Source organism: Narcine bancroftii, chromosome 13 (assembly GCF_036971445.1).
Source record: "Narcine bancroftii isolate sNarBan1 chromosome 13, sNarBan1.hap1, whole genome shotgun sequence".
In the NCBI taxonomy this organism is placed as follows: domain Eukaryota; kingdom Metazoa; phylum Chordata; class Chondrichthyes; order Torpediniformes; family Narcinidae; genus Narcine; species Narcine bancroftii.
This window is the reverse complement of record NC_091481.1, coordinates 83,586,179-83,612,300: the sequence shown is the minus strand read 5'-3', so window position 1 is coordinate 83,612,300 and position 26,122 is coordinate 83,586,179. Positions and strand designations below refer to the sequence as shown.

Here is a 26,122-nt window from a genome sequence, read left to right as displayed (position 1 = left end):
TCCAAACCATCTGCAACCCGATCCTCTGAGACGATCAGGAAGCTCTTCAGTGTCGTCAGCACCCACTTGGATCCCAGATTCGACTGGACTATCAGAAGGAATAACTGCTGTCATCTTGGCGATCGCCTAAGCACCTTAACCTCTCCAATGTGATCCTGAACCACCATCTCAATTCTATTCTTGTCCACCTCACCAGTGTAGACCAATCACAGGATGATAATTAAATTGCCACTTCTGGTTGGATGTATTCAACCCTTGACCCCCTGATCTGTTTTATCATTGCTTGTTCAACATGCCCATGCTCTTAGAACTTTGCCTTATGGCCAATGGGAAAATGAACCTTCTTGGTGACTTGATTGGATGATGCTTGATTTTTTTTCCTCCCTCCCACCTCCACCCAAGAATATATATTTTTTTGAAAATCAGAATTATTTTTAGAATGCTCTTATATTTTTTGTTAGCCATTCCTCATCTCTGGTTCCTGGACACCAATCCAGATTGGTGATTGATTGATGTAACCGCTCTTCATTTCCTGCGCTGTCCGTCTGCCCTTGGCTTCCTCAAGGAGATTAGAAGAATATTCTGGAAGAACAGCACTTCGTATTCTGACTGGGTAGCCTCAGGGTATTAGCATTGAATTCTTCCTTTTCAGGTTCCCCACATCAGCTCACTCTAACCCAGTTTCTAACCCTTCCACTCCTGCTCTCTCTGCTCATCACCCTCACTCCTCCCACTGGATCCCTTCTCCTTCCTGTTCCCATCTCCCCCCCACCTCCTCTTCCTTCACTTAATCTGGCCTCCTCTTCTTATCAGATTCCATCATCTGCAATCTGTTCATCACCTCCCCAGCCTCCCATCTCTGCTCTGGAACTGACAATTGATGGATCACAGGATCTAGGAGCAGAAGTCGGCTCAACAAGCTTGCTCCGCTATTCTAATCATGAACTGATCCATCCTCCCACTCAGCCCCCTCTCTTCGGAACCCTGACTTATCAAATACCTGTCAATCTCTGCCTTAAATACACCCAGCGACCTCACTTCCACAGCTGCCTGTGGCAACAAGCTCCACAGACTCCTGACCCTCTCTGCATCTCTAGGGGGGTGGGGGGGGTGGACAGGAAGGAGAAGGGACCCAGTGGTGATGAGCAGAGAGAACAGGAGTGGAAGGGTTAGAAACTGGGTTAGAGTGAGCTGATGTGGGGAAGAATTCAATGCTAAATTGATGCCCTTTTATCCTGAAGTTGTGCCCTCTTGTCCTGGACTTGGGAAACATCCTTGCCACGTCGACTCAGATCAGGCCTTTCAGCATTTGAGAAGTCTCTATGAGGTCCTTCTGTCCTCCAACGAGTTCAGTCCAAGAGCCAACAAATGTTCCTCACGTGCAAACCCTTTCATTCCTGGTATCATTCCAATGCCACCATGTCTTTTCTCAAAATTGATAAGGGGCCTAAAACCCGAAACTGACCATTTCTTCTCGGGAATGCTGAGTTCCTCCAGCAATTCTCTATTCCAGATTCTAGCTCAGGGGTCTTCAAAGTGATTAATATCAACATCTTGGGGTGGAGGGAGGTCGATGGGTCTATCTGAGGGGGTCAATAAATTCCAGGGGGTCACAAAGGTAGCACTGGAGGTGGGGGGGGGGGAGTCAATTGAACTTTTGCGGTGGAAAGCTGGGGTGGATCAATGGAAAATAGCGCCTATAGCAGTGGTGGCCAACCTCTCACGAGAGCGGGCCTGGGGGCCTGCCATGTTGTATTTGGCTAAGTTGAGAGCGAACGGGGGGATGGACTGAGCGTAGAAGAAAGATGTATGTGTTCTCTGTACCTTTGGTAGCGCCCACCCCATCCAGCAGTCCCCCCCCCCCCCACCCCTGTCCAGCTCTGGGATCCCTGTGGGTCAACGAGGGGATCAAGTATTCCATGAAGGAGTTGATGGTCTAAAAGGTATGGGGACCTCTGTTCTAGCATCACCTGCTCCACTTTCCTTCACCTGGCTCTATCGATCCCCTCCTCACCTAGATCCACATCGCTTGCCGGCTCTTGCCCCACCCACCCCCCACCCCTTCACCTCTTGCCCCTCTGATCTTTCAGCAGAAATGATGGGAATTGACCCTCTGGGGATGCAGAGGTAGTTCAGCTGGGGGGGGGCCAGGTTTCAACCTCAGCTCTCTGTTGGGAGCCCAGAAAATACAATCCAATGACAAGCCCAAAAGCTTTAAAAAAAAAAGTTGTCAGAGGCTCCTGGGCATTTCCTGCGAGTCTGATCATTAGATTTGCAACAGCTTGGACATAGAGCTTTACAGCACAGACATAGGCCCTTCAGCCCAACTTGTTCATGTTGACTCTGCAAGTTGGCTTATCAAGTCCAAGTCTAGGCAAGTTTATTGCCACCTGATCGCACAAGTGCAAAAAGCCCTCAGTACAAAACATGGAGGCAAACATTATGTATGCAGCGAATAAATAAATATTGTTCCATGAATATGAGAGGCTCGGAGGGTGATTTCGAGCAGTTCCTTTGGTCGTTCAGCACTCTCACTGCCTGTGGGAAGAAGCTGGTCTTCAGCCTGGTGGTGCCGACTCTGATCCTCCTGTATCTCTTCCCTGACGGGAGCAGCTGAAAGACACTGTGTGAGGGGTGGAAGGGGGTCCTCGATGATTTTGCACGCCCGCTTCAGACAGCGATCCTGGTAGATCACGTCAATGTGGGGGAGGGAGACTCCAGTGATCCTCTCTATGGATTGACCTCTGCTCCATTTCTCTGCAGCAACTGTACCGCACTGTGATGCAGCTGGCCAGAATGCTCTCGATAGAGCTCCTATGGAAGTCTGACATAATGGTGACCAGTAGCTTTGCCCAAAGTCCAGTCGCTGTTGCATTTTCTTGACAAATGAGGAGATGTTGAGTGTCCAGGATAGGTCACTGGTTAAGTGAACACCAAGTGACTTGGTCCTCTCCACTCCAGAGTTGTTGTTCTGTAGTGGTCGTTGCTGGTCCGCCTGATCATCTCCTTCGTCTCATCCATGTTGAGATGCAGGTTGTTACACCTGCACCGTATCACGAGATTTTCCACCCCTTCTCTGAAGGGCAACTCATCGTCATTGGTGACGAGGCCGACGACTGTCGTGTCATCTGCAAACTTGACCCTGTTGGAGCTGGATCTGGTGACGCAGACGTGGATCAGTCGCGTTAACAGGAGCGAGCTGAGCACACAGTCCTGAGGGGCGCCGGTGCTCAGCATGATGGTGCTCGTCGTTCTGTTACCGACCCGGAGAGACTGTGGTCTTTCCAGAATCCAGACGAAGCCTTTCAATGAAACTCCTGATTCATTGCCTAAAGACAAAATTCCTGGTCCTAGCCTCTGTTTTGGAAGGTTTGTTGGCAAACAATTTGTAATAAAAGGAACCTTTAAGGGTTAATGTGCCTTCAGCTGAGTTTGTAATGCTGCCTCACCCCATTGCACAGTGGTTCAACCCAGTGATGAGGTCACAGGCTGAATCCCCGCCAAAGAACGAGTCAGTGTGTGATATCACTGTTGGGACGGTACATTGGAAAAAGGGAGGCTCGTTGACTTGGCAGCTGTGTTACAGGAGCTATTTTTAGTGGCGTGGGCTGCAGTCAGACGCCGTGTCTCAGATGCTAAGAAGGCACTTCACGCTGTGAAGGCAGAAATAAATCATTTGCTGGCGCTCCTCAATCATTCAATCTGCCGACAGATCTCCGTGGGACCCACATGCACCCTCATGTCAGGATCTGGGGAGAGCAGAGCTTGATCTTCCCAGTTTTAGAACACTGGTTCTCAGTGGGAAACTGTGTAGCTAGTCCAATGAAAAGAAAGGAAAAGGGGAAGGGTTGATGACCTTGGAGGATGCTTTATTACTGAAAACACTGGACAACAAATATCTTCAAAAGGTTGACTTCCTGAAAACAGATTGAAGATTATGATGGACGACTTCAAGCTGAACACCAAGATAATTTCAGATTGGCTGCATCATGTACGAAGTTGGAGAAACATTAAATTAACTTATTGAATTTAGCACGTTTAATCGCATCATGAGGCTGACACATTGCATTAGTTCAAAAGATCTAAAAATGTTTTATTCATACTCAGCCTCTCGTGTCAGTGTCCAATAGTCGGCCAGCATTGATAGATTCTAGTTGCCCCGATACCAGTTTTCCACGGTCGCAAAGCCCTGGCGAAACCTTTCACCGTGTTTGTTACCGACTGCACCGAGATCACCAGGGAAGACGTCCAAGTGCGAATGCAGGAAATGAATTTTGAACGACATGTCGCCCTTGATGGTTTTGTACGCTTGAAGTAGACTTAACATATGACAGGAAATCACAAATATAGGTTGCACCTAAAAATCGGTAGATGATGGAGAAAACTTGAAGGTGATTTTCGTGAACAGCAGCCTAAAATCCTTAAAATACACCCCAAATTGTTCAGGAAGCAAAAGCTTCATTGCCCAGTGTAATGTCTCTGTCAAAACCATCATTTGCTGCCTGCCGAGGAGGCAGTTGGGTGTTGACTACATCGGTAGGTCTTTGCACTATTGAGTGTGCCAACCATCGACCACCCATAACCATATTCTGGCCTATTTTAGTCCCATCAACTTTCCCCAGATTTTACCCCTCGCCTACTGTACGAGGAGAAATGTACAGTGGCCATTTAACCTACCAACCTGCGCATCTTTGGGATGTGGGAATGAAACAGGAAGGGCCGACCCAAGCAGATGCTGTGATCATAGTAAATGCTGGATGAACTCAACTGGTCTTGTAGCATCCTTATATTACTGGCGTTTTGGGCCTGAGCCTTCCTCAAGGTATAAGCAAGAATAAAAACAGGTAGGCACCTGGGGAGAGAAAGGGTGAGGAATCCAGACGAACAGCTGAAAGGTGTTAATTGGATATTTTATTTATTTAGACACACAGCACTGTCTAATCAGAGGAAAGGTGAGAATTGATTTTGGGTCAGTGAAAGGAGACAGGGAAAAGGTTGGGCAGGGGGGCGAGGAGTGAACTGGGGGAAGGAGATGTGGGGAAGAAGAAGGGGGAGGATTTAACAGAAACCGGAGAAGTCTCATCACTGCCAGACTAAGACCACCGTAATTTGGAGGAACATCTGGGTACCCTCCAACCTATGGCATTTGCATCGATTTGTCTGGTTACATGACAATAATAGAATCTTGAATTCTGATCAGGAACCCCCAAGTTCTCCCACTCTTGACTCTTGAAGGGCATTTGACTGTTAACATTTCTATAGATGTGTGCTGACTGGCTCCATCGTGGTCTGGTATGGGTCACTGCAAAAGGTATTGGATTCAGCCCAGGACATCACAGGTAAAACCTTCCCCACCATAGAGAACATCTACGGGGAATGCTGCCGTCGGAGAGCAACAGCTATCATCAAGGATCCACACCACCCAGCACATGCTCTGTTCTTGCTGCTGCCATTGGGAAAGAAGTATCGGGGCCACAAGACTCACACCCACCAGGTTCAGGAACAGCTGCTACCCCTCCACCACCATACTCCTCAATGACAAACTCAACCAGGGACTCGTTTACGGACCCGTTTGCACGTCATTGATTTTTTTACTCTCTGTTTGGCACAGTCAATTTGTTTCCATTTCTGTATTTGTTTACACGTGTACGTTGAGTACAGTTTTATTTTGCACTCCCAATTAGTGGTAGTTCTACCTGACCCGCACGAAAGAGAATCTCAGGGTGGCACGTGATGTCTCTGACATTAAATCTGAAAAAAAACTGAGCGTACCACACAGCGGTGCAGCCAGGCAGGATGTTGTCACGTTGAAGGTTGACACGATGGTGGTCGGTAGCCTTGCCCGCTTCAGTCTTCCCTGGGGTGTGCTGACATTTGCTGGTGAGAGTTTGTTCTCCCCACCATTGCCTCGCATCCGTCCTCTAGAGCAACAGCATTTGTAGCTTCTCCTGGCTCAGCTTCATTGACTCCAAGCCATCCGCTCATTTGCCCTTCATTTATCTCTTGTGTTTGAGCTGTCCTGGTTCCTTGGTTGGATTGGCAAGGTGGCACTAAGTCAGACTGAAGTTCCCAGGATGGATCCTGGCCGCGATCCTACTCTTGTTCCCTGGGGTAGTGCAGTGGGGGACATCCAAAGGGGTCGGTTAGGGTCAGGGAAACTGTGGTCTGTGTTATCCAGAGGTTAAATTTCCACCCAGAGTGTCCAAGGCCAAATCCTTCTGGTGTGTGAGTAGGTACATAAGTCTGTGCGTGAGTGCATTTTTGCATTTGCGTGTGTGTGACTGTGTGAGTGTGTGTCTGCATGTTTGTGCTTGCATGTGAGTGTCTGTGTGTGTGTGCGTGTGTACGGTATGTGTGTTTTGTGTGTGTGTGTGTGTGTGTGTGTGTGTGTGTGTGTGTGTGTGTGAGTGTGTGTATGAGTCTGTTTATATGTGTGTCATGTATGTGAGTGTCTGTGTGTGTGTGTGTGTGTGTGTGTGTGTGTGTGCATGCCCATGTGTGCGTGCATCTGTAGGGCGTTGGATGGGAATAAGTGTGTTGACCTTCTCATGGCCATATAGCCCACACATTTAGTGAGATGCAGTACTCTTGTTTGCAGAGCAGACACTCTCCATCCTCCGCTATCTAAGGTGTGACCTGGCCTTTGGGTGACGTTCCTGCAATGCTCCAGAAGAGGGGTGCGCGTGGTTTATTGCAGACTGTGCCTATTTGGGGTACGGTGTTGGAGAAAGGATCGAGTAGGAGAGGTACTGAGCACCAGTTCCAAACCTTCATAAATCTCAATCATCTAAATTACAGATCCTTGCCTAAACCGCCTAGCCATCTCTCTAATCTGCTGTAGTATTTTTAAATCTAGCCAATTAAATTTGAGACGGTGGGTTGCCATCAAGGAGCTTTTTCTTAGTTGTTGATGATTGCCGTTTATTGACCCAAATTAGATTTTACTTAGGGTAGCGTTTCGGATAATGCGTCAAATATTGTCCAGTGGCGTCACTGGGGTTGGTGTCTCCTGGTGCGGTAACTCATAGTGTCACCATCCCGCCCCCCCCCATGGACCGAGTGTACTGAGCATAGAAGAAGCAGGTGCGGGTTCCTTGTATGCCCGGGGTGGCAGCGGCACTGAGCGGGGGCGTGGGCCCTGACTGGAGTGCATTAGAAGGTTTGAAAAGTAAATGAACATCGAGTTTAAGCCTTGAAGGCGTATTCATACATGGGTTTACGAAAAATATTTTTGTTGTTAGAACTAACAAAGGGGTTTTTAAGAAAAAATAATACATTTCTGTTGAAACACTGCCCAAACATTTTATAGGCAGTCATTCTGGTGTCATCCCCTCTGATGGTTTCACCTGGTGCAGTCCCTACCCGCCCCCACTGGTGACACCAGTGATCCTGTCTCCTCTTGTGGGAGTGCGTGAAACATCCATGAGATCATCAGGAAGAACAGCCCTGGCACTACTCCCCAGCATCTGCGCCCATTTGCGTTTCCACGGCCATGGGGGTTATAGAACACACAGTGGGGTTGTAATCTATGGGCTGCTTTGGGATCTTGCTGTGCATGTGCTCCTCTGGTCTCCACCAAGCCGAGCGCGGTTCAAGTTTCAGCCACGTGTACCGAGATGCAGTGGGTTTGTTTTGCGAGCGGTACAGCTAATCATCCCGTTCGTAGCCCACCAACTAAAACACAGAAGTGCTGAGGGCGCCGAAGGGTTCCTAATTGAACCAGAGGTTGGGATCTAGAGCTCAGGTTGCTAATGGCTGCACAGGCAAATCCACGGACACTCAGTGACCCGGGTGCGGGGGGAGGGTGGGGTGGGGAGGGGAAAACTCTCTTTGTTTCTCTCTCCCCGACTGTAAGAGGCGCTTCAGGCAATTACTGCCGATGGCAAATCTGTCTGCCTTACAGCAGGCAAAAGCAATTTCATGTGACGTGCCACTGTTTTTATTACACGACAATAAATTGAATCGATGACAATAAATTGAATTGTGAAGTCAAGCCTAGCACGCAGAGAGCAAAACACACTAGCAGAACAGGAGGGTCCAGTGCAGCCATGATCAACAGCGGGCGCACGGATCCTCCCTGGAGTCCACAGCACATTTAAGGAGGGAAGGGCTGAAATCATAATTTTGGAAATATTTTTTCTGTAGTTGGTGGGAGAGAATTATGGAATAAAACAACTAAATTTGACTGGGAAGGGGGGCTCATAAACTTTGTCAAATTTTCTGTCATCCGATTGCACAAGTACAACCCGACGAATTTGGAGAGAAATTCTTCCTTTCATTTGGAATATACAAATATCATGTTGGAGACATGCTAGTCAAGGGTTACATAGAAAATGTATCAGAAGATATCTTGGAATGTAAAGATGGTAAAAAAAAATGGTATTTACCTCATCATGGAGTTATATGTCCACATAAGAAGAAACTATGTATAGTATTTGATTGTGCAGGATCTTTTCAAGAAGATTAATTGAATTCTCAAGTTCTCCAAGGTCCACACTTAACCAGTACTTTAATAGGTGTACTGATAAGAGCCTATTGTAATCGCTGCAGATATTGAAGCGATGTTTCATCAAGTAAATGCACCATCCTTGGGGTTTTACTCTATTCTATTTCTCTTGAAATAAATACCACCATTGCATTTATTTGCCATAGAACCCAGAGACAATCAAATCCATGCTGACCTTTTGGACTATCCCATTTCTATATCCTTTCTGTAAAATTTACTTACCGCCTAGAAGAAGCCAATACCAGCCAATGCCACCCAGTTACACCCAAATCATCCAGTATGGTTTTGGAGGGTCGGAGAAAACTGGAGCTCCCAGGGAAAACCCATGCAAACTCCTTGCAGACAGCGCCAGATTCGAACCTGGGTCGCTGGTGCTGTAACAGCATCAAATTAACCGTGCTCTGTTCCAAGAGAGGAAATGCTGGTGTTAGATCCCAGATGTGAAATGTTAGATGGTTCTCCTTCCAATGTTGCCTGATGTTCTGTGTGTTTCCAGGACTTTTTGTTGTGTCTGAAGTCCAGAGTTTGATATTTCTTCCCTTTGTACTCTCTCGTCAATTTTAAACACACTTGCAATTTTCCCTTCTCCATTTTACAAGAAGAATCTCGTCCTTTGGGCAAGGACATTGCAGAAAAAGTGTTCCGCACATGCTCATCTGAATTTCCATGTGTTTCAGTTTTTGTCTGTGGTTCCCAGTGAGTGGTCTGTATCAGGAACCATCTGTCTGGATCAGTGGTTCTCAACCTTTTTCTTTCCACTCACATCCACTTTCAGTAATCCCTAGGCCATTGGTGCTCTGTCATTAGTAAGGGGTTGCTGAAGGTGGGATGTGGGTGGGAAGAAAAAGGTTGAAACCCACTGTTTTAATCATCCCTAATGGACTCATTATGTGCAGGGTTTCAGAACTCCAAAGGAAATGGCCCAATGCCAATTTTTCTCAAGCAAAATATTTCAGTAACAATTGGGTCTAGATAGAGCAGTGTTTCTCAACCTTCTGTTCCCACTCACATCTCACCTTAAGCAATCTCTTACTAATCACAGAGCCCCGATGGCCTAGGGATTACTTAAAGTGGGACATGAGTGGAAAGATAAAGGTTGAGGCCCACTGCTTTAAAAGGCACTGGTGAGACTAGACTATTGTGAGAAGTTTTAGGGTCATCATTTACGAAAGGATGTGCTGACTTAGAAGAAAGATCAAAGGAGGTTCACCAGGAAGATTCCGGAAATGAAAGGGTTATCATATGAGGAACATTTGATGGCTCTTGGAGAATGGGGGTGGGGGGAATCTGATTGAAACATTTCAAATGTTGCACGGGCAGAGTGGATGTCGAAAGCTTGTTTCCTGTGGTGGGGGAGTCCAGGACAAGAGGCCACTACTTCAGGATCGGAGGGCGTCCACTTAGAACAGAGACATGGAGGAATTTCTTAAGCAATTTGGCGGTGAACCGATGGAATGTGTTGCCACAGACGGTTGTGGAGGCCGGGTCATTGGGTGTATTTAAGGCAGAGATTGATAGGTCCTTGATTAGCCAGGTTATGGGGAGAAGGCCGGGCAGTGGGGCTGAGAGGCCCACTGCTCGGCCTTCTCCCCATAACCTGTTTCTGTGTCTTGTCGTCTTAAAACAAAGTGTGACACATTGAGATGCAGAACACAAACAAAAGTTATCAGACACCGTGGTTGAAGTAAAAACATGACGCTCAGAACTCAGCAGGTCAGTGTCCTTTATATCGCAAAGACAGATACATAAGCAACGTTTCAGGCTTGAGCCTTTCCTCAAGGTATGAAATGTCGGCAGATATCCGAACAATAAAGTAGTGGGAGGAAAGATGGGGGAGGAGCATGGTCCCAAAGGCAGGTGGAGAAGGGAGGGAGGGCACAGCAGGAGGACGGATGGCTCGGTGAATGGGGGCGGGGAGCTCTGGAGGTGACTGCTTTAGTGGGGCTCACCGCCTTCTCCACCCAGGTGGCAGGCAAATCCCAGACCTTAACCAAGTCCTTCATTCCTTCCTCCAGATATGCGTTTCCTGCAGGACCCGGAGAGCATCGTGTCCTCCCAGGGGAAGGAGGTGAAGCTGCGATGTTCCATTAAGGTGACCGATGGATTCCCTGAAATAAATTGGCAGCGGAACAGGGCAGTGTACGCAGCGGATGTCAACCAGGTGCTGATACCTCTGAGTGCCTCAGAGTGGCTGGCCATCAGTGAGCTGAGGTAATGGGGTTGGAGCATTGTGGGTTGGTGGGATCTCATATCGCGAGCGCATTATTGCCAGACTCTTATTTCAGTCACTGGCCATGCCCATTGGAAATTTTACACGCAGAACATAGAACATTCCAGCACAATACAAGCCCTTCGGCTCACGATGTTGAAGTGATCTACGTAAATGTACTCAACCACTCTCAACTGGAGGGCGGGGGGGATGGGTGGGGTGTGTGGTGGCGATACAACCACTCGTGACTGCCTGTGCTTGTCTGCATTCCTACCTGCAGGGGGCAGCCCACTGTACCTGGTGGGAGGTAACCTGGGAGTCTGGCTCCACCTACTCCCTGCCAATCACCGGCCCCAGATAAAAGCTCACGCCGTCCCTTGTGTAGACAGTAGAGCGGCTTGAGCCAGAAGGGAGACTGAACCTTGTGTGCAAGTTTTAAGCTAATTAAAGCCTGTAGTACGGCCTTCGTAGCTTGAGCTTGTTTGTTTGCACTGTAGGGGCGACGGACTGAAACCGTAAGATAAGTTTTTTTAATATATAATTTGTAGGAGAGATGAAACTAAAACTTCAGGGATGGGGGCCCATTACCTTTGAGTCCTGGCGGGGAAGGGGGCATATCCAAAAAAAGGTTGGGAACGGCTGATCTAAGCCTTCCCGACCTTTCACCCATAACCTTGTATTTTTTTCTAGAATCTATGCGCCTAAGGGTCTTTTAAATGTCCTTATTGTTCCAGCCTCTACCCCACCCCGGCAATGCATTCCAGGCACCCACCACTCTCTGTGTTTAAAAAAAACCGTACCCCTGATGGTCTCTCCTAAACTTTCCTCCCTTCATTTTGTGCAGGATGAGATCTCCACGGTTGTACACACTGTTGTAAAATGCAGCGAGGGCATAATATGTCTTGACTATAGAATTTGGGGTCAGTGTGCTTCGGTTCTACTGGGAGATCCTGTTGGAATCTAGGGGTTAAAACATTATGGAAGAAATGATTAATTAATGTTTATATGTACTGCATGAGTCAGGGAAAAAGAGGAATGTGATTAAGTGGCAATCACAGCATGGAGCGAAGTTGGCTGAGAAAAATTGTCCGCTCCCAAATACAGGGAGAGGAAATTCATAAAACGATTTAGGAGGAAAGCTCCAACTGAAGGAGGTGGTGAGTAGCACAGGAGACACAGGCCAGACCAGAACAAAGAATGGCCTGCAAGAAACAAAGGGAATGGAAAACCAGTCTAGGAAGAAGATTAAGGCGGGAGGAGGTGTTAAAGAGAACAGCAGAAATTGGCCAGACAGGAACAGAATGGTGATTAGAAATATCTGGGGATGAATTAATTTCTGATCCAATCAACAGGATAGTCTGGCCTGGAGGATTAAGATGGGAGTGCTACACCCCAGATATCTGCAAAAACAGGAGATGACTTGTAATAACCCTTATGGAAAAAGATCTAGCAAAGGAAGATAACTTTTGTTCTGTATGATAATGAAATCTAGCAAAGGAAGCCAACTTTTGTTCTGTATGATAAGGTTGATCTATATAAACTGAGCCAACTGGACAATAGGGGTCAGTCTTGGGGAGTAGCTCACTGTGCAGGTGACCTATGAACGAACGACTGACCCAGAGCTCTGTTAAGTTTTATTCTTGTGCTGTGTAATAAACTGACTGTTGAACTGAATACCTTCTCCTATCACTTCATTCAAAGAACACGCTGGACTCAGACCACACATAGACTAAATTAAGAGTAAGGTAAAGCCAGAGTCCGACAATCCACAACGAGGAAAGGATTTAAGAAGAGTTTCTTTTACAGACAGGAAGAAAAAGCATTATATTTAAAGTTAGAGGATGTGATATAACTTTATAGATTTTTTACCTTTCTGCATTGCAGTCAGGTTGTTTACATTTCTTTATTTGTTTGCATGTGTATGTATCTTCTTGACTACAGCTCTTTTGCACTATCGGACTTGTCAGCCACAAACGAGCCTGCAGCTGACGTGGACTTTTACCCCCTCCATAAATCTTCGTCCGCGAAGCCAAGCCAAAGAAAAGTAGGAATTTTGCCTGGCCCTCAGGAAAAAAGAATTCTTAGGATTGTACGTGATATCATGTACTCAGACAATAAATCTGAACTTTGAACGTTAAAAAGACAATGCAGGAAACAATCAGCAGGTCAGACAGAAAGAGGGTTAATGTTTCACGTTTAAAATAAAAATAATGACTGCATTAGTGCAGCATATCTACTGGAAATGTAGATCATTGCTGCAGTGTGCTTTCGGACATATCAGCACCAAGTGAAAAATTGGGAAAAAAATGACGGCAGATGCTGTAAATCTGAAATAAAACCAGAAAATGCTGGAAATGCTCAGCAGGCCAGGCAGCATGTGTAGGGGTAGAAAAACAGTCAACGTGCAAAAGTGGACCCGCGAGCACTTGAGAAGCAAACACAGATACAGGTGAAAATTTCTCTGGGATTTTTGAAAAGCGTGAAAGCTCCATTACAGCGAGGGGCACTACAAGGGAGTCGGCCGTGTGGCTCACGGGTGGCATTTATATGCACCTTTCCAGACCATTCCAGCAGGCCTTCACGATCCTTTTCCCGTATAAATACACTTTAAGACCGTGTCTCCAACCTGGAGGCCTTGGGTCATGCAAAGTCCACCAGCATTGAGTCCCTGACCATCAGAGCCTAGGTGGGGTGGGTGGGGCATGCCATCTGAATGGACGACCTCCGTATGCCTTGCCAGCTGTTCTATAGTGAACTGGAGACTGGAGGGAGACCTCAAGGTCCACACCAGCACTATAAAGATGCCGTGAAGGAAACCCTACACCACTGTGACATCCAGTCAAGCGAACTAGAAGCTGTGGCTGCTGACCGATCCCGCTGGCGAGCCCTGCACTATGAAGCCTACACCAGTTTTGAAGACAGGCGCTGCCAAAAACTGATGGAAGACCGTCACAAAGCAGCAGCCACAGTTATTACAACAATGGAGTTCTGGTCGGTGCCCCCACTCTGGGCTTCTAGTCTGGGACTGCAGAGTCACTTACGTGTCCACAGATGAACTGCACAATAGCACAATTCTTCCAACCAAAGGACGACCAATAATAATAATAATAATGTTTCCTAGGATTTGTTACACCGGGTTGAGTCCCATACCTAATGGTTAATAGTCTTTTACTGTTTTTGCCAAATGTGGAGTTGTTCTTCTCAATCAGCTTTAGCCTTGCTGAATCATCGCCCTAGACCATGGAATGTGATCTGTTTCTTGATTTTTGTCAACACTTTAAAACTCACATTTTGGGTGGGAGGCCCTCTGTCTCGTCCACAATCTCTATCAGTACTCGAGCACCACAAGGTTGCGTTCTTAGCCCCCTGCCATATTCACTGCACCCCTACGACTGCGTGGCTCGCTACAACAGCAACACCATCTACAAATTCGCTGACGAAACCACGGTAGTGGGCGGCATGGTTGGCATAGCGGCCAGAGCCAGCGATTGGGACCAGGGTTCAAATCCCGCGCTGTCTGTAAGGAGTTTGTATGTTCTCCCCGTATCTGCATGGGGTTTCCTCTGGGGGGGGAGGCTCCAGTTTCCATTCACCGCTGGGGGTGGGGGGGATTGTAGGTTAATCGGGTGTAAATGGGCAGCCTGGGCCAAAATGGCCCATTCTTGTGCTGTGAAAGCACCTTTGCAGCTGCTGTTGGGGACACCAGCAGCCAAATCACCCACAGCAAGATCCCACAAGGTGCCAACGACCAGATGATCTGTGAAGTGAAGGAGGTTTCGAGGATCAGAGCTCATCAGTTCAGATTTATTGTCAGCATGCATACAACCCAGGGATTCTTGGTTCCCCTCCGGGCCAAGCATTGAGTGTGTGGTTGTACACCATTCGGCCAAGTTTTCAATCTCTCTCGGTGCCTTTCTCCCCCAGAGCAGGAGAAGCAAACACTAGGGGAACGTCTGTACAAAGTGAAGGGAGGAAAGTTTAGGGGAGACGTCGGGGGTGTTTTTTTTACACAGAGAGTTGTGGGTGCCTGGAACACTTTACTGGGGTGGTGATGAATGCTGAAAAATTGTAATAGTTTCACCCAGTCAAGGTACAAGAAGTTCAACCAAATCACAATGTACAACACACAGAGAATTTATAAAGAGTCTCGCTAGCGGGAATGAGCAGTAATAAGGGTTGAGTAGACAAGGTCACCTCTCTAATACTGTTGAACCTCATTCAAAGTCCAAGGTTACAGACGACAATATTTAAGGCATTTTTGCTGCATTTGGGATTGTTACGAGCTAAGGTGTTTGCTCATTTCTAAAGGCAGGAAAAGGGTTATCATTGATTGGCTCTATAATTAAAAGATATGGATTCGTGGCAGACAAAAAGGTCCTTTAAGACAGTGTAGAACTGTTAGCCTGGCTCTTGGCACATGTAAATAGTTGCTTCCCCAGCGATCTCCATATTCATTATCTTTGACAGGGTTAGCTGAATTCCAGAGATACTCAAAGCCTTTGTAGACCCATCCTTTGATGTTTCTGCATGCTGCTTGACAAGCTTGTAGTGCGCAGGGGACCAGGAGATGGCTTTGTGGAAGAGGTGATAATGGATAGTTGTCTGGAATGTTGTTAGTTGCAGCTACCTGTCTGGGTGGGGGTTCCAATACCCATTTCTCAGTTAGTCACAGCAATTGTTCTAGAGCAAGTCTACTCTCTAGTTATAATTGTTTCAAAGTATCCAATATCTTAACCCTATTACACTTGTATTTTTCTTTGGCTTGGCTTCGCGGACGAAGATTTATGGAGGGGGTAAATGTCCACGTCAGCTGCAGGCTCGTTGGTGGCTGACAAGTCCGATGCGGGACAGGCAGACACGGTTGCAGCGGTTGCAGGGGAAAATTGGTGGGTTGGGGTTGGGTGTTGGGTTTTTCCTCCTTTGCCTTTTGTCAGTGAGGTGGGCTCTGCGGTCTTCTTCAAAGGAGGTTGCTGCCCGCCAAACTGTGAGGCGCCAAGATGCACGGTTGGAGGCGAGATCAGCCCACTGGCGGTGGTCAATGTGACAGGCACCAAGAGATTTCTTTAGGCAGTCCTTGTACCTTTTCTTTGGTGCACCTCTGTCATGGTGGCCAGTGGAGAGCTTGCCATATAACACGATCTTGGGAAGGCGATGGTCCTCCATTCTGGAGACGTGACCCACCCAGCGCAGCTGGATCTTCAGCAGCGTGGACTCAATGCTGTCGACCTCTGCCATCTCGAGTACTTCGACGTCAGGGATGAAGGCGCTCCAATGAATGTTGAGGATGGAGCGGAGACAACGCTGGTGGAAGCGTTCTAGGAGCCGTAGGTGATGCCGGTAGACAGCCAGCTCCCCACCATGTTAAAAGTTAATATTAATCATATAAATTACAAAGGAGATGGGAAAGGAGTAAATTGGTCTTTGGGTTAGTCTTCCTTGCACAAATAAATGATTAAAACAGTGGAATTATTAAAATGATGTGACCAATGGAAAGAGGTTTAACTTTGCAGTTAAAGAGCTGAAATACCATTGTATTTTTTTGTAAAAACAGTCAATAACAAGCATATTGTGGGTTTACAGATCTACTTTTAAAAGATTCCATTTATAACTGCCTTAATGTGTTTCTTGAGGGTGGGTGGAAGGATGTTGCGTTGACAAGTCTCCAGATGTGAGGGGGCAGGATTCCTTCCTTCCTGCATTTATCCAGCTTTGCAGAAATGTAGGTGATGCCGGTAGAGGACCCATGATTCGGAGCCGAACAGGAGTGTGGGTATGACCACGGCTCTGTATACGCTTATCTTTGTGAGGTTTTTCAGTCGGTTGTTTTTCCAGACTCTTTTGTGTAGTCTTCCAAAGGCGCTATTTGCCTTGGCGAGTCTGTTGTCTATCTCGTTGTCGATCTTTGCATCCGATGAAATGGTGCAGCCGAGATGGATAAACTGGTTGACCGTACACTTGTATACCGCACATTCATTTCAGTATATTGTCCACCGATACCACAACATTAGGGCCATTTAAGAGACTCTTAGACAGGCACACGGATGAAAGGAAAATAGAGGGTTACAATGAGGTAGGAGGGTTTCTGAATTCATTTTGGTAGGAATATATGGGGTGGCACAATCTCAAGGGCTGAATGGCCTGTACTGTGCTGTAGTGTTCTATGTTCTGTGCCATGGAAACTCCCTCTGAGGTGCTATGAGCAGAGCCCTGTTTTCACCTCGTATCCAAAAGATGCCGCCACAGCTCCTCAGTACTACATGGATCCCTTGCACTGAGGTCTCTTCAGTCGTGTTTGACACCACAATCTTCTAAAAGATTCAGGGGGTTCTGGTGCCCGCTGTTGAATTTCAGGCAGCACGTCATTACGGGATCATCCACGCACAATCCCGTGCCCAAACCCATTCTCTGTTTCTTTGCAGAATTCCCTCCATTCACCGTTCTGACGCTGGGAGTTACCGGTGTGTTGTTTCAGTGAAAGGGAAGGAAGTTGTCTCTAAAGAGGCTCAGCTGGACACAGAAGGTACGTTATTAATAAAAGTCCCTGCGATTTGCAAAGCGAAAGGTGTAGGGTCCGAGCTGTGGTACAGCAGTTCGCACGGCGTTATTACAGTGCCAGCTACCCAAGTTCGACTCCGGCGCGGTCTGTAAGGTGCTTGTACATTCTCCCCATGTCTGTGCGGGTTTTCCCCAGGTGATTTGGGATGGTAGGTTAACTTGGTTGTAATTGGACGACACTGGTTCAAATGGCCAGTTGGCTTTTACCGTGCTGTACATAAAACTTAAAATGGAAAAAATAACATCCAAAACTCTAGTGAACTCTTCTAATATCCTCTCAAATCTTCTCTGCACCCTCTCCAGTTCAACAATACTCCAAATGGGCCCTCACCAACAGTCTCATTATCCCACTCCCCTCAAGTGACAATCCCACCATTCTATCTGTGCCCAGATCAGGAAATTCAGGACATTTAGCTGCACCTGGTGTCGGAGATGAAGTTGGTGCTTTGAAGTCTGTTGACAGCGATCTCTCCGATGAGCCGTTCCTTGACCGTACTCTTGCTGTTTACAACCCCCCCCCCCCACTCAGGATTACCCCACTTCACAGAAGAACCACAGGACGTCAAGGTGTTTAGGGACGAGCCCTTTAACCTCAGCTGCGGGGCCGGGGGTTCGCCTCAGGTGGAGGAGCTGGTGTGGCTGAAGGATGGACATCCTGTAACTCGCAAAGAGAAGGCAGCGGCGATGTCTCCTTCCATCCTCTTCGTCAAAGGTGAGCACAGTGGGGCTCGGGAATGACAAAGCACTCAAACCACCGCACAGGCCTTCAGGGGGGGGTGGGGGGTGGTGTGTGAACCACACCGGGTGACTTTATCAGAGGGGTGACACCAAAATGACTGGTAATAATGTTTATGCAGTGTTTCAGCAGAAATTTATTACCTTTTATAAAAATATTCCTGTAGTTAGAACAACATTTCTCGTAAACCCAGCTGACAATGCTAATTTAATTTGTTGATCTTCTTATACGCTCTGGTCAGAGCTGCCATTATTACCCAATGGCAATGAGTTAATTTAATTAAGCACCTTCCTTCGCTCAGTCTGCTGCAACAGCAAGGACCCCCCCCACCCCCACCCAGTTGCCAACAACTTCAATTCCACACCCCTTTGCCACACCAACAAGTCTGTCCATGGTCTCATGCACTGCCTGTAAATTGGAGGAACAACGCCTTGCATTCCCACCTCAGTAGTCTCCAACCAGACGACATCAACATCAGCCTCTCCAATTTCCATTAATGACACCTGCCCCCCCCCCCATCTCCTTGCTTTCCGCTGTCCCTGTTAGCCCCTCCTTCCAGCTCCCATCTCCTTTCCTGTCAGTTTCTCAGCCTCTGCTCCGTCCCCTTCTCACCTCTCAGCACCTTCTCCCCCCGCCCCCCCAACCGCCTGCCTCACAGCTTTATTCGGGGGGGGGGGGTCTGGTTGATTTTCAATGCTTCTGAAGAGGGGCCCAGGCCCGAAACGTTGGTTACCCTTTACTTCTCATGGGTGTTGTGTGCGTGACCTACTGAGTCTCTCCAAATGTCCCTGCTCCTCCCACTGCCTTCAATCCCGCACGTCCTTACATCCCTAACAGTTAACTTTTCTCGAACAAAAAAATGTTTGGAATGAAGAGTGCTCTCTCAACCTGGTTGGCTACTTCCTGTTGCTTCCATGGGATCAAACTCAATTCAACTCTGAGCCAAACAGGAAGTAGGTGACCTGAAATCTCGCGAAAAATCGGTTCAAAGGAGGGAAGAAAGCCAAGGGGCAAGTAAACATCTGAATGGAGAGCAGAGGTCCCCCAATCTTCTCTGCCGTTCCTGATGGCTGATCCGATAATAACTTTAAATCCTCATTCCTATTTAAACCTCATAACCTTTCACTTCTTGCTTATCCAGTATTTATTTAAATTAGCCTTAAAAATATTACACCCCTGCTTCTACTGTCCTGTGAGAGAAAGATTTCAAAAGCCTTAAAAAGCCGACCACTTATTTTTAAACAGTGACCCCCCCCCCAAGTTTTTGATTGAACCTTCTCTCCTTGCGTTTTCTGCTTTTTAACGCTGCACATTTGCTTTATTGCGATACTGGATTTATTTTTACGCTACCAGCTGTGCGACGTGGAGGATCGAACCCCGCTCTCTGGATCTGAGGTATCAGCTCAACAGCTGTATCTTAAGACACAGGAGAAGAAATAGGCCATTCAGCCCATTGGGTCTGCCCCACCATTTAATCATGAGCGGATCCATTTTCCGCACTCAGCCCCACTGCCCGGCCTTCTCCCCCTGGCAAATCAAGAACATGTCGAGCTCTGCCTTAAACACACTCAGTGATGGCCTCCACAATGGCGTGTGGCAACAAATTCCACAGATTTACCGCCCTCCTCCACATCTCTGTTCTCAGCAGATGCCCTTCAATCCTGAAGATGTGCCATTTGGGGAGAACCTTTCCGACTGGAGTCGGATCAGACAGACATGTGGCTATAAATAAATACTAAATGTGAGTTTAGAGTAAATACTGGGATCACAACCTGTGATTCTGAATAACTCCAGTGGCTTCTTGTAACGCCGCCCTTGAAAAACGCCCTCCTCCCATTGAATCCACGGAAGTAACCAGTAATGTGCCACTCTGGATAACTGATGAAGCACTCAGGCACAAAATGTGGGTTACCCTTTACTTCCTGTGTGACCTGCTGAGTTTCCCCAGCATGGTTTTGTATTGCACTCGACCCCAGTAAAAGCACGAAACTGGAGAAACTCAGCAGGTCAAACAGTGTTCTTTATCTGGCGAAGATAAAGGCACAACTTGATGAAGGGCTCAAGCCCGAAATATTGGTTCTGTATCTTTATCTTAGCTGTATAAAGGACGCAGTTTGACCTGCTGAGTTTCTCAGCATTGTGTTTTTACTTCAACCATGGTGTCTGTAGACATTTGTGTTTTACTTCCCAGCGTTGGCAGACATTCTTGTTTAACTATTTACCTTATCTATTCTGCACATCCCACAGTTCAAAAGAATAGGGGGTGTGAGTTGGATATTAGTTGCCATCACTGCCATGGGGAGTTAGTTCACTTTAAATGGCAGTCACTGCCACAGATCATCTAGTCAGCCCAAGAAGCGTCATTATTTCTGCTGCAGGCCAATCCCGACCACAGACAGCCACCCCTGTTCAAAGTTGCTGCTTTAAGCGGCTGGATCCGGAGGCCACACTCCTCATCTGGAAATCGTTGAAAGGGAAATCATTTTTTTAATATATAAAAGCACAACCTGTTCAGTGTGAGCGAATTCTCTGCATCCCTAACCTGCTACTCACCCTGCCGCTGTGTGAGATGGGACATCCACCCAGCCAGCCTCTCTGTAAACAGCAGAGCTGACTCAGAATCCACAAAGGCAGCTCTACTCAGCACCGAGTGGTGGGTATTAACTACTGGCCTTCCCTCCCAGCAGAAACCGTCCATGTGACCTGAGGCAGTTTACATTTTAAATGTAGACAGAGACCCTTCCGGCCCACGAACCCGTGCCACCCAATTACACCCAATTACCTACAACCCCCGGTATGTTTAGAATGGTGGGAGGAAACCGGAGCCCCCGGGAAAAACCTGTGCTGACACGGGGAGAACATACAAACTCCTTACGCCTTGAATCCTGTGGCTGGCACTGTAACAGCGTCACGCTAACAGTGCTGCCCTGCGTCTGGTTCATTTGTAATTTTAAACCGTGTTTTCTTGATCACGCAAGTGTTTTACATTGGTAAGATTTGGAATGGGCCCCTCACCCCTCGAGGACACGTTTAAGTGATTCAAACTAGAGGGCATGGTTTAAGATTGAAGGGGGAAAATTATAAGGGGAACATGAGGGGAAATTTCTTTACGCAGAGGGTGGTGGGGATGTGGAATGAGCTTCCGGCAGACGTGGTCGAGGCGGGATCATTGGTTACATTTAAGGAAAGACTGGATCGTTACATGGATAGGAGGGGACTAGAGGGGTATGGACCGGGTGCTGGTCAGTGGGACTAGGAGGGTGGGGATTTGCTGCGGCATGGACTAGTAGGGCCGAACTGTCCTGTTCTGTGCTGTAAGTGGTTATATGGTTATATATGGTTATATGGTAAGTTCTGTAGCCAACAGCGAGCTGCTGGAGGAACTTAGCGGGTTAGGAAGCATCACCTTTACAGCGCCAGTGATCGGGACCAGACCACTGTTAGGATCCCGCGCTCTCTGTGAGGGGTTTGTACGTTCTCCCTATGTCTGTGTGGTTTTCCCCGGGGGCTCCTGTTTCCTCACACCACTCGAAACGTACCGGGGATGTAAATTGGATGGCACGGGCTCAAGGGCCGAAATGGCCTGTTACCTTGCTGTATGTCTAAATTTAAATTTAAAATTTAAGACTTCACTTGTGAATCCGCAGGGGTCACCTACTGCATCCTGTGCTCCCATTGTGGTCTCCTCTACATCAGAGAGACGGGGTACAGGCTGGGAGATCGCTTCGTTGAGTGCCTCGGCTCTGTCCGCTGCAATAGCGTGGATCTCCCATTCCCTTGTCGACATGTCTGTCCATGGTCTCGTGCACCGCCAGACCAAGGCCTCCTGAAAATTGGAGGAATAACACCTCTTATTTCCGCCTGGGCACCCTCCAACCAGATGGGATTAATATTCGCCTTATCTGGCTTCCATTAGCCACCCTGGCGCCCACCTTGAGGAAGGGCTCAGGCCCAAAATGCCGGTAAATATACTGCTCCCTACTCTGGACGCCGCGAGTTCCGCTGAGCTCCTCCAGCCTCTCTGTGTTTTTACTACAATCACTGCGTCTGCAGACGCTTGTGGTTTATTCCATATTTTGGGCCAGGAATCTTAATTGAGGCAATATTGAGTGTTTTTCTAATTTTAGTCTGTCCAGACATCAATCCTGTGGCTGTGAATTTCTGCACTTGATCACAGCTGAACTTGGAATGTAGAAGTAGACATGGAGAGATATAGGCCATTCGGTCCAATGAGTCTCTGCTGGTCCTCAACCTTCTATCCACCCAAATCGTACTTTACTCTCCTCATATTGACTGCCCCCCACCCCCCAAAATATGCTTCCGCTCATCCACACGATTTACAGAAGTCAATGAACCTGCACATCTTTGGGACACGGGAGGACACTGGAGCATCCGGAGGGAACCCATGCGGTTGCAGGGTGGACTCCACACAGACGGTCATGATCGAACTGGAATCGGTGGCGCCGGGAAGCGGCGACTCGTCCGCTCGCTCGTGCCTTTGTCCCACTCCTCGTTCTTGCAAGTGTTGACCAGCGACCTCACCCTCAACGCCACCAGAACCAAGGAGCTGATTGTTGACCTCGGGGGGGGGGGGGGGGGGGAAAGGCCAGAGGTGCACGATCCCGTGATCATCGGGGAAACCAGAGGTGGAGAGGGGTGAGCAAAGTTCTTGGGAGTCAGAGGATCTCTCCCAGTCTCAACACAAAAATGGCATCACGAAGAAGGCACGTCAGTACCTCTGCTTCCTCAGGAGTTTGCAGAGATTTGGCACAACATCAGAAACCCTGGCAAATTTCTACAGGTGGAAAGTGAGCTGACTGGCTGCATCATGGACTGGAATGGGGACAACAATCCCCCTGAGCAGAAAGCCTGATGCACCATCAATTCGCACAAAAAACTGAGGTTGTGAAACTGATGGGCTTTTATTGACTACAGACTGGAGCAGCACAGTCAGCCTCGTTGATGTAGCAAACTCAGTGAAAACAAGGGGCACCGACGAGAAGGTGCTGCTACGGACACAGTCATGTAGGAGAGGCCATTTGCAGTGACCTCCTGCCTGGCCAAGCCAGACAGTGGCCACGTGGCGATCACTACACGAGAAAGGTTAGGTGATGTATTAAGCGTGCACTCCCCTGAGTGAGTGGGACATCAGGCCCAGACCTCACCCACACCCCTCCCACCCCTCCCCCACAAGTACAACCTGATGAAACACTGTTCTCAGGTCCTTGGTGCAAAACACACAGACACACATACTGACAAATGATACACAAGCACAGTACGTACGCACAAATATTAAAGTAAATAAATATTGTTAAATAAATGGTAATTCCTTTGGTCCTTCAGTATTCTTACTGCCCGTGGGATGAAGCTGTTCCTCAGCCTGGTGGAGCTGGCTCTGATCCTCCTGGATCTCTTCCCCGACGGGAGCAGCTAGAACATGCTTCGTGCTGGGTGGTGGGGGGTCCTCACCGATTTTGTGAGGCCTCTTTAATGGTCCTGTGGATGGCCCTCTGATCCGTTGCCCTAAAGGTTCTTGTATGTTTGACCCGAGCTGTGGCAGAGGAAGAAGATGGGGTGGGAGAGGGGGGCAATGAGTCTTATCCAGGGGCCTCTTTGATAACCGTCGATTTGTTTCCCCTCCCCTATACGTCCAAGTCTGCGTTAGCGAGACTCACTCCTGTATCTTCTCATTTAGGACTGCGAAAGTCGGCAACGTTCCGGTGTGAAGCCCACAATGCCAAGGGAGTGGCCACTTCTAGGACTGCCACCATCAGAGGTAGGTGTACCCCATGGAGTTTGTCTGGGTGGGTATCTCTGGCAGGTATTGTACCAACAATATGAGCCTTCGTTCAGGAAGCACTGCACTGTTGTGGAGATGATCAGTGTACATGGAAGAGGGATTCTGGGATCGAAACAGACCCTATTAGTGATTGAGATGGTCATGCCCAATCTATTGATCTGTGATAAAGGAGTATCCATCAAACAGCTTGGGCTAAGGGGAAATGATGCCGGTAGCGACAGGAACCGGCGAAAGAGAAGGTGGTCTACCACAGAGAGGGGAGGTGAGGGTTCTTCAGGATGGGGGTTGGGTCCGAGAGTCAAGCACAGGCTAGGGGGCAGTGAATATCTTAGGGGATGGGCTGCAAAGGAGTTTACCACAGGAGGTGGTCTGGGGGAGGTGGGGTGGAAGGCAATCAAAACGTGGGGGTTCATGGTTGTCCACCACATTGGATGGAGATCAAGGGGCATCTACTACAGGCCTGAACCTTCACGTGATCCCTCATTCACCATTGACGGAGAAGAGGAATGACGGAATGGCGATGCCTGTTTCTTTGGGGGGGGGGAGGAAGAGAGAGAGAGAGAAGTCCATGGAGTTGGGAAAAGTTGGGTCAGCAGGCAAGTGAATGATTGGTTATTCCAAAATGAGGAAAATGTTACAGGGAGGGGAAGGGAATGAGAAAAAGTGGTGGATGGAAATGAGCCACCTTCTGGTCCTATCTGCAACTCATTCCCACCCACGCCACTGTATCCAGCAGCCGAGGAAGGCACAGTATGATCCCAGGAGATTTAATTTAGAAACACAGCACGGTAACAGGCCATTTTGGCCCATGAGCCTGTGTCGCCCAATGGACCTACAGCCCCCATATATTTTAAACGGTGGGAAGAAACTGGAGCCCCCGGGAAAAACTCATGTAGACACGGGGAGAATGTACAAACTCCTTACAGACAGCGACGGATTCGAACCCCGGTTCTCACTGGTGCTGTTACAGCATCACGCTAACTGTTGCCTCGTTTTTTTTGTCTTAAAGTGGCTGCAATTGATTCTAGTGCTAACACTCTCCCTCCCCAACACTCTCCCTCCCCAACACTCTCCCTCCCCAACACTCTCCCTCCCCAACACTCTCCCTCCCCAACACTCTCCCTCCCCAACACTCTCCCTCCTCAACACTCTCCCTCCCCAACACTCTCCCTCCCCAACACTCTCCCTCCCCAACACTCTCCCTCCCCAACACTCTCCCTCCCCAACACTCTCTCTCCCCAACTCTCTCCCCACACTCTCTCCCAACTCTCTCCCTCCCCAACTCTCTCCCTCCCCAACTCTCTCCCTCCCCAACATTCTCCCTCCCCAACTCTCTCTCTCCCCAACCCTCTCTCTCTCTCCCTCACCCTCTCTCCCCCTCCTACTCTCCTCCCTTCCCCTCTCCCCTTCTCTCCCTCTCCCCTTCTCTCCCTCTCCTCCACTCCCCTCTCTCCCTCTCCTTCCCTCCTCCTCTCTCTCACTCTCCCTCTCCCCGTTTTCTCTCCTCTCACTCCCTCTTTCACCCTCATGCACTTTCTCTCTCTATGTCAGTCTCTCCTTTCTCTCTCTTTCCTTTTTACCCTCCCACTCCCTTTCTCTCCCATCCTGTCTCCTTGTCCTCTCCCTCTCCCCTTCCCCTCCAGACTCTTGCTGTGCACCCCATCACGTGCCCAGGGCACCGAGGTGGCACAGTGAGCATCTGGGTGAGGGCAGCCCTTCTGTCCGATGTCATGCTCTTTACTTCTCTCCTCCCAACTCAAGTCCTCTCCCCCCCCCCCCATGGAGCTGCCGTTGACCCGAGGCAGCCTCTACGGGAACTTTCAAAGGTCCCAGGCGCAAGGCAGCACAGGCTACTCTTTGTCCTCTGCCTGTTTACTGCGCTCGCAGTGGAACAGTGGCCCCTCCCCAGGGCAGGGGTCATTAGTGGAGACCTCCCTCTCTCTCTCTCTAGCCCTCTGGCTGCAGCTCCCACTCTCCTTTGGCAAGATGCTCGCTTGCAGTATCTGTCAATCCTGCGAGGACTCAAAAGAAATTTTGCAATGGAATCTCTCAACATTCCTCCCATCTCTCCTTGCATTTAAACTTTAATAGAACTGTATTTAACCCTAATTGTACAGAAATGCTGGAGGAACTCAGCAGGTCTCACAGCATCCAGAGGAGGTGAAGATTTTTCAGGCCTGAGCCCTTTCCTCAAACTACAAGTGAAAAAAGACATGTTGGGGAAACAAAGGGGGAGGGGTGGGAGGGGGAGATTGTGCTAGAGTCTCACCCCCCCCTCCTCTCTCTCTCTTTTCACTGGCCACAATCAATTCTCAT

The 26,122-nt window shown here is 48.4% G+C and overlaps 1 protein-coding gene across 1 annotated transcript in view; it reads left to right on the top strand.

Annotated features, from left to right (window-relative positions):
* The window catches only part of LOC138748538 (tyrosine-protein kinase receptor UFO-like), a 150,097-nt gene that overhangs the window by 62,468 nt on the left and 61,507 nt on the right, over positions 1-26,122 (top strand). The window contains exons 5-8 of the mRNA XM_069908917.1: positions 10,522-10,717; positions 17,135-17,235; positions 17,800-17,982; positions 23,702-23,782. Of these exons, the coding sequence (XP_069765018.1) occupies positions 10,522-10,717; positions 17,135-17,235; positions 17,800-17,982; positions 23,702-23,782 (561 nt within the window). The remainder of the gene's footprint in view (positions 1-10,521; positions 10,718-17,134; positions 17,236-17,799; positions 17,983-23,701; positions 23,783-26,122) is intronic.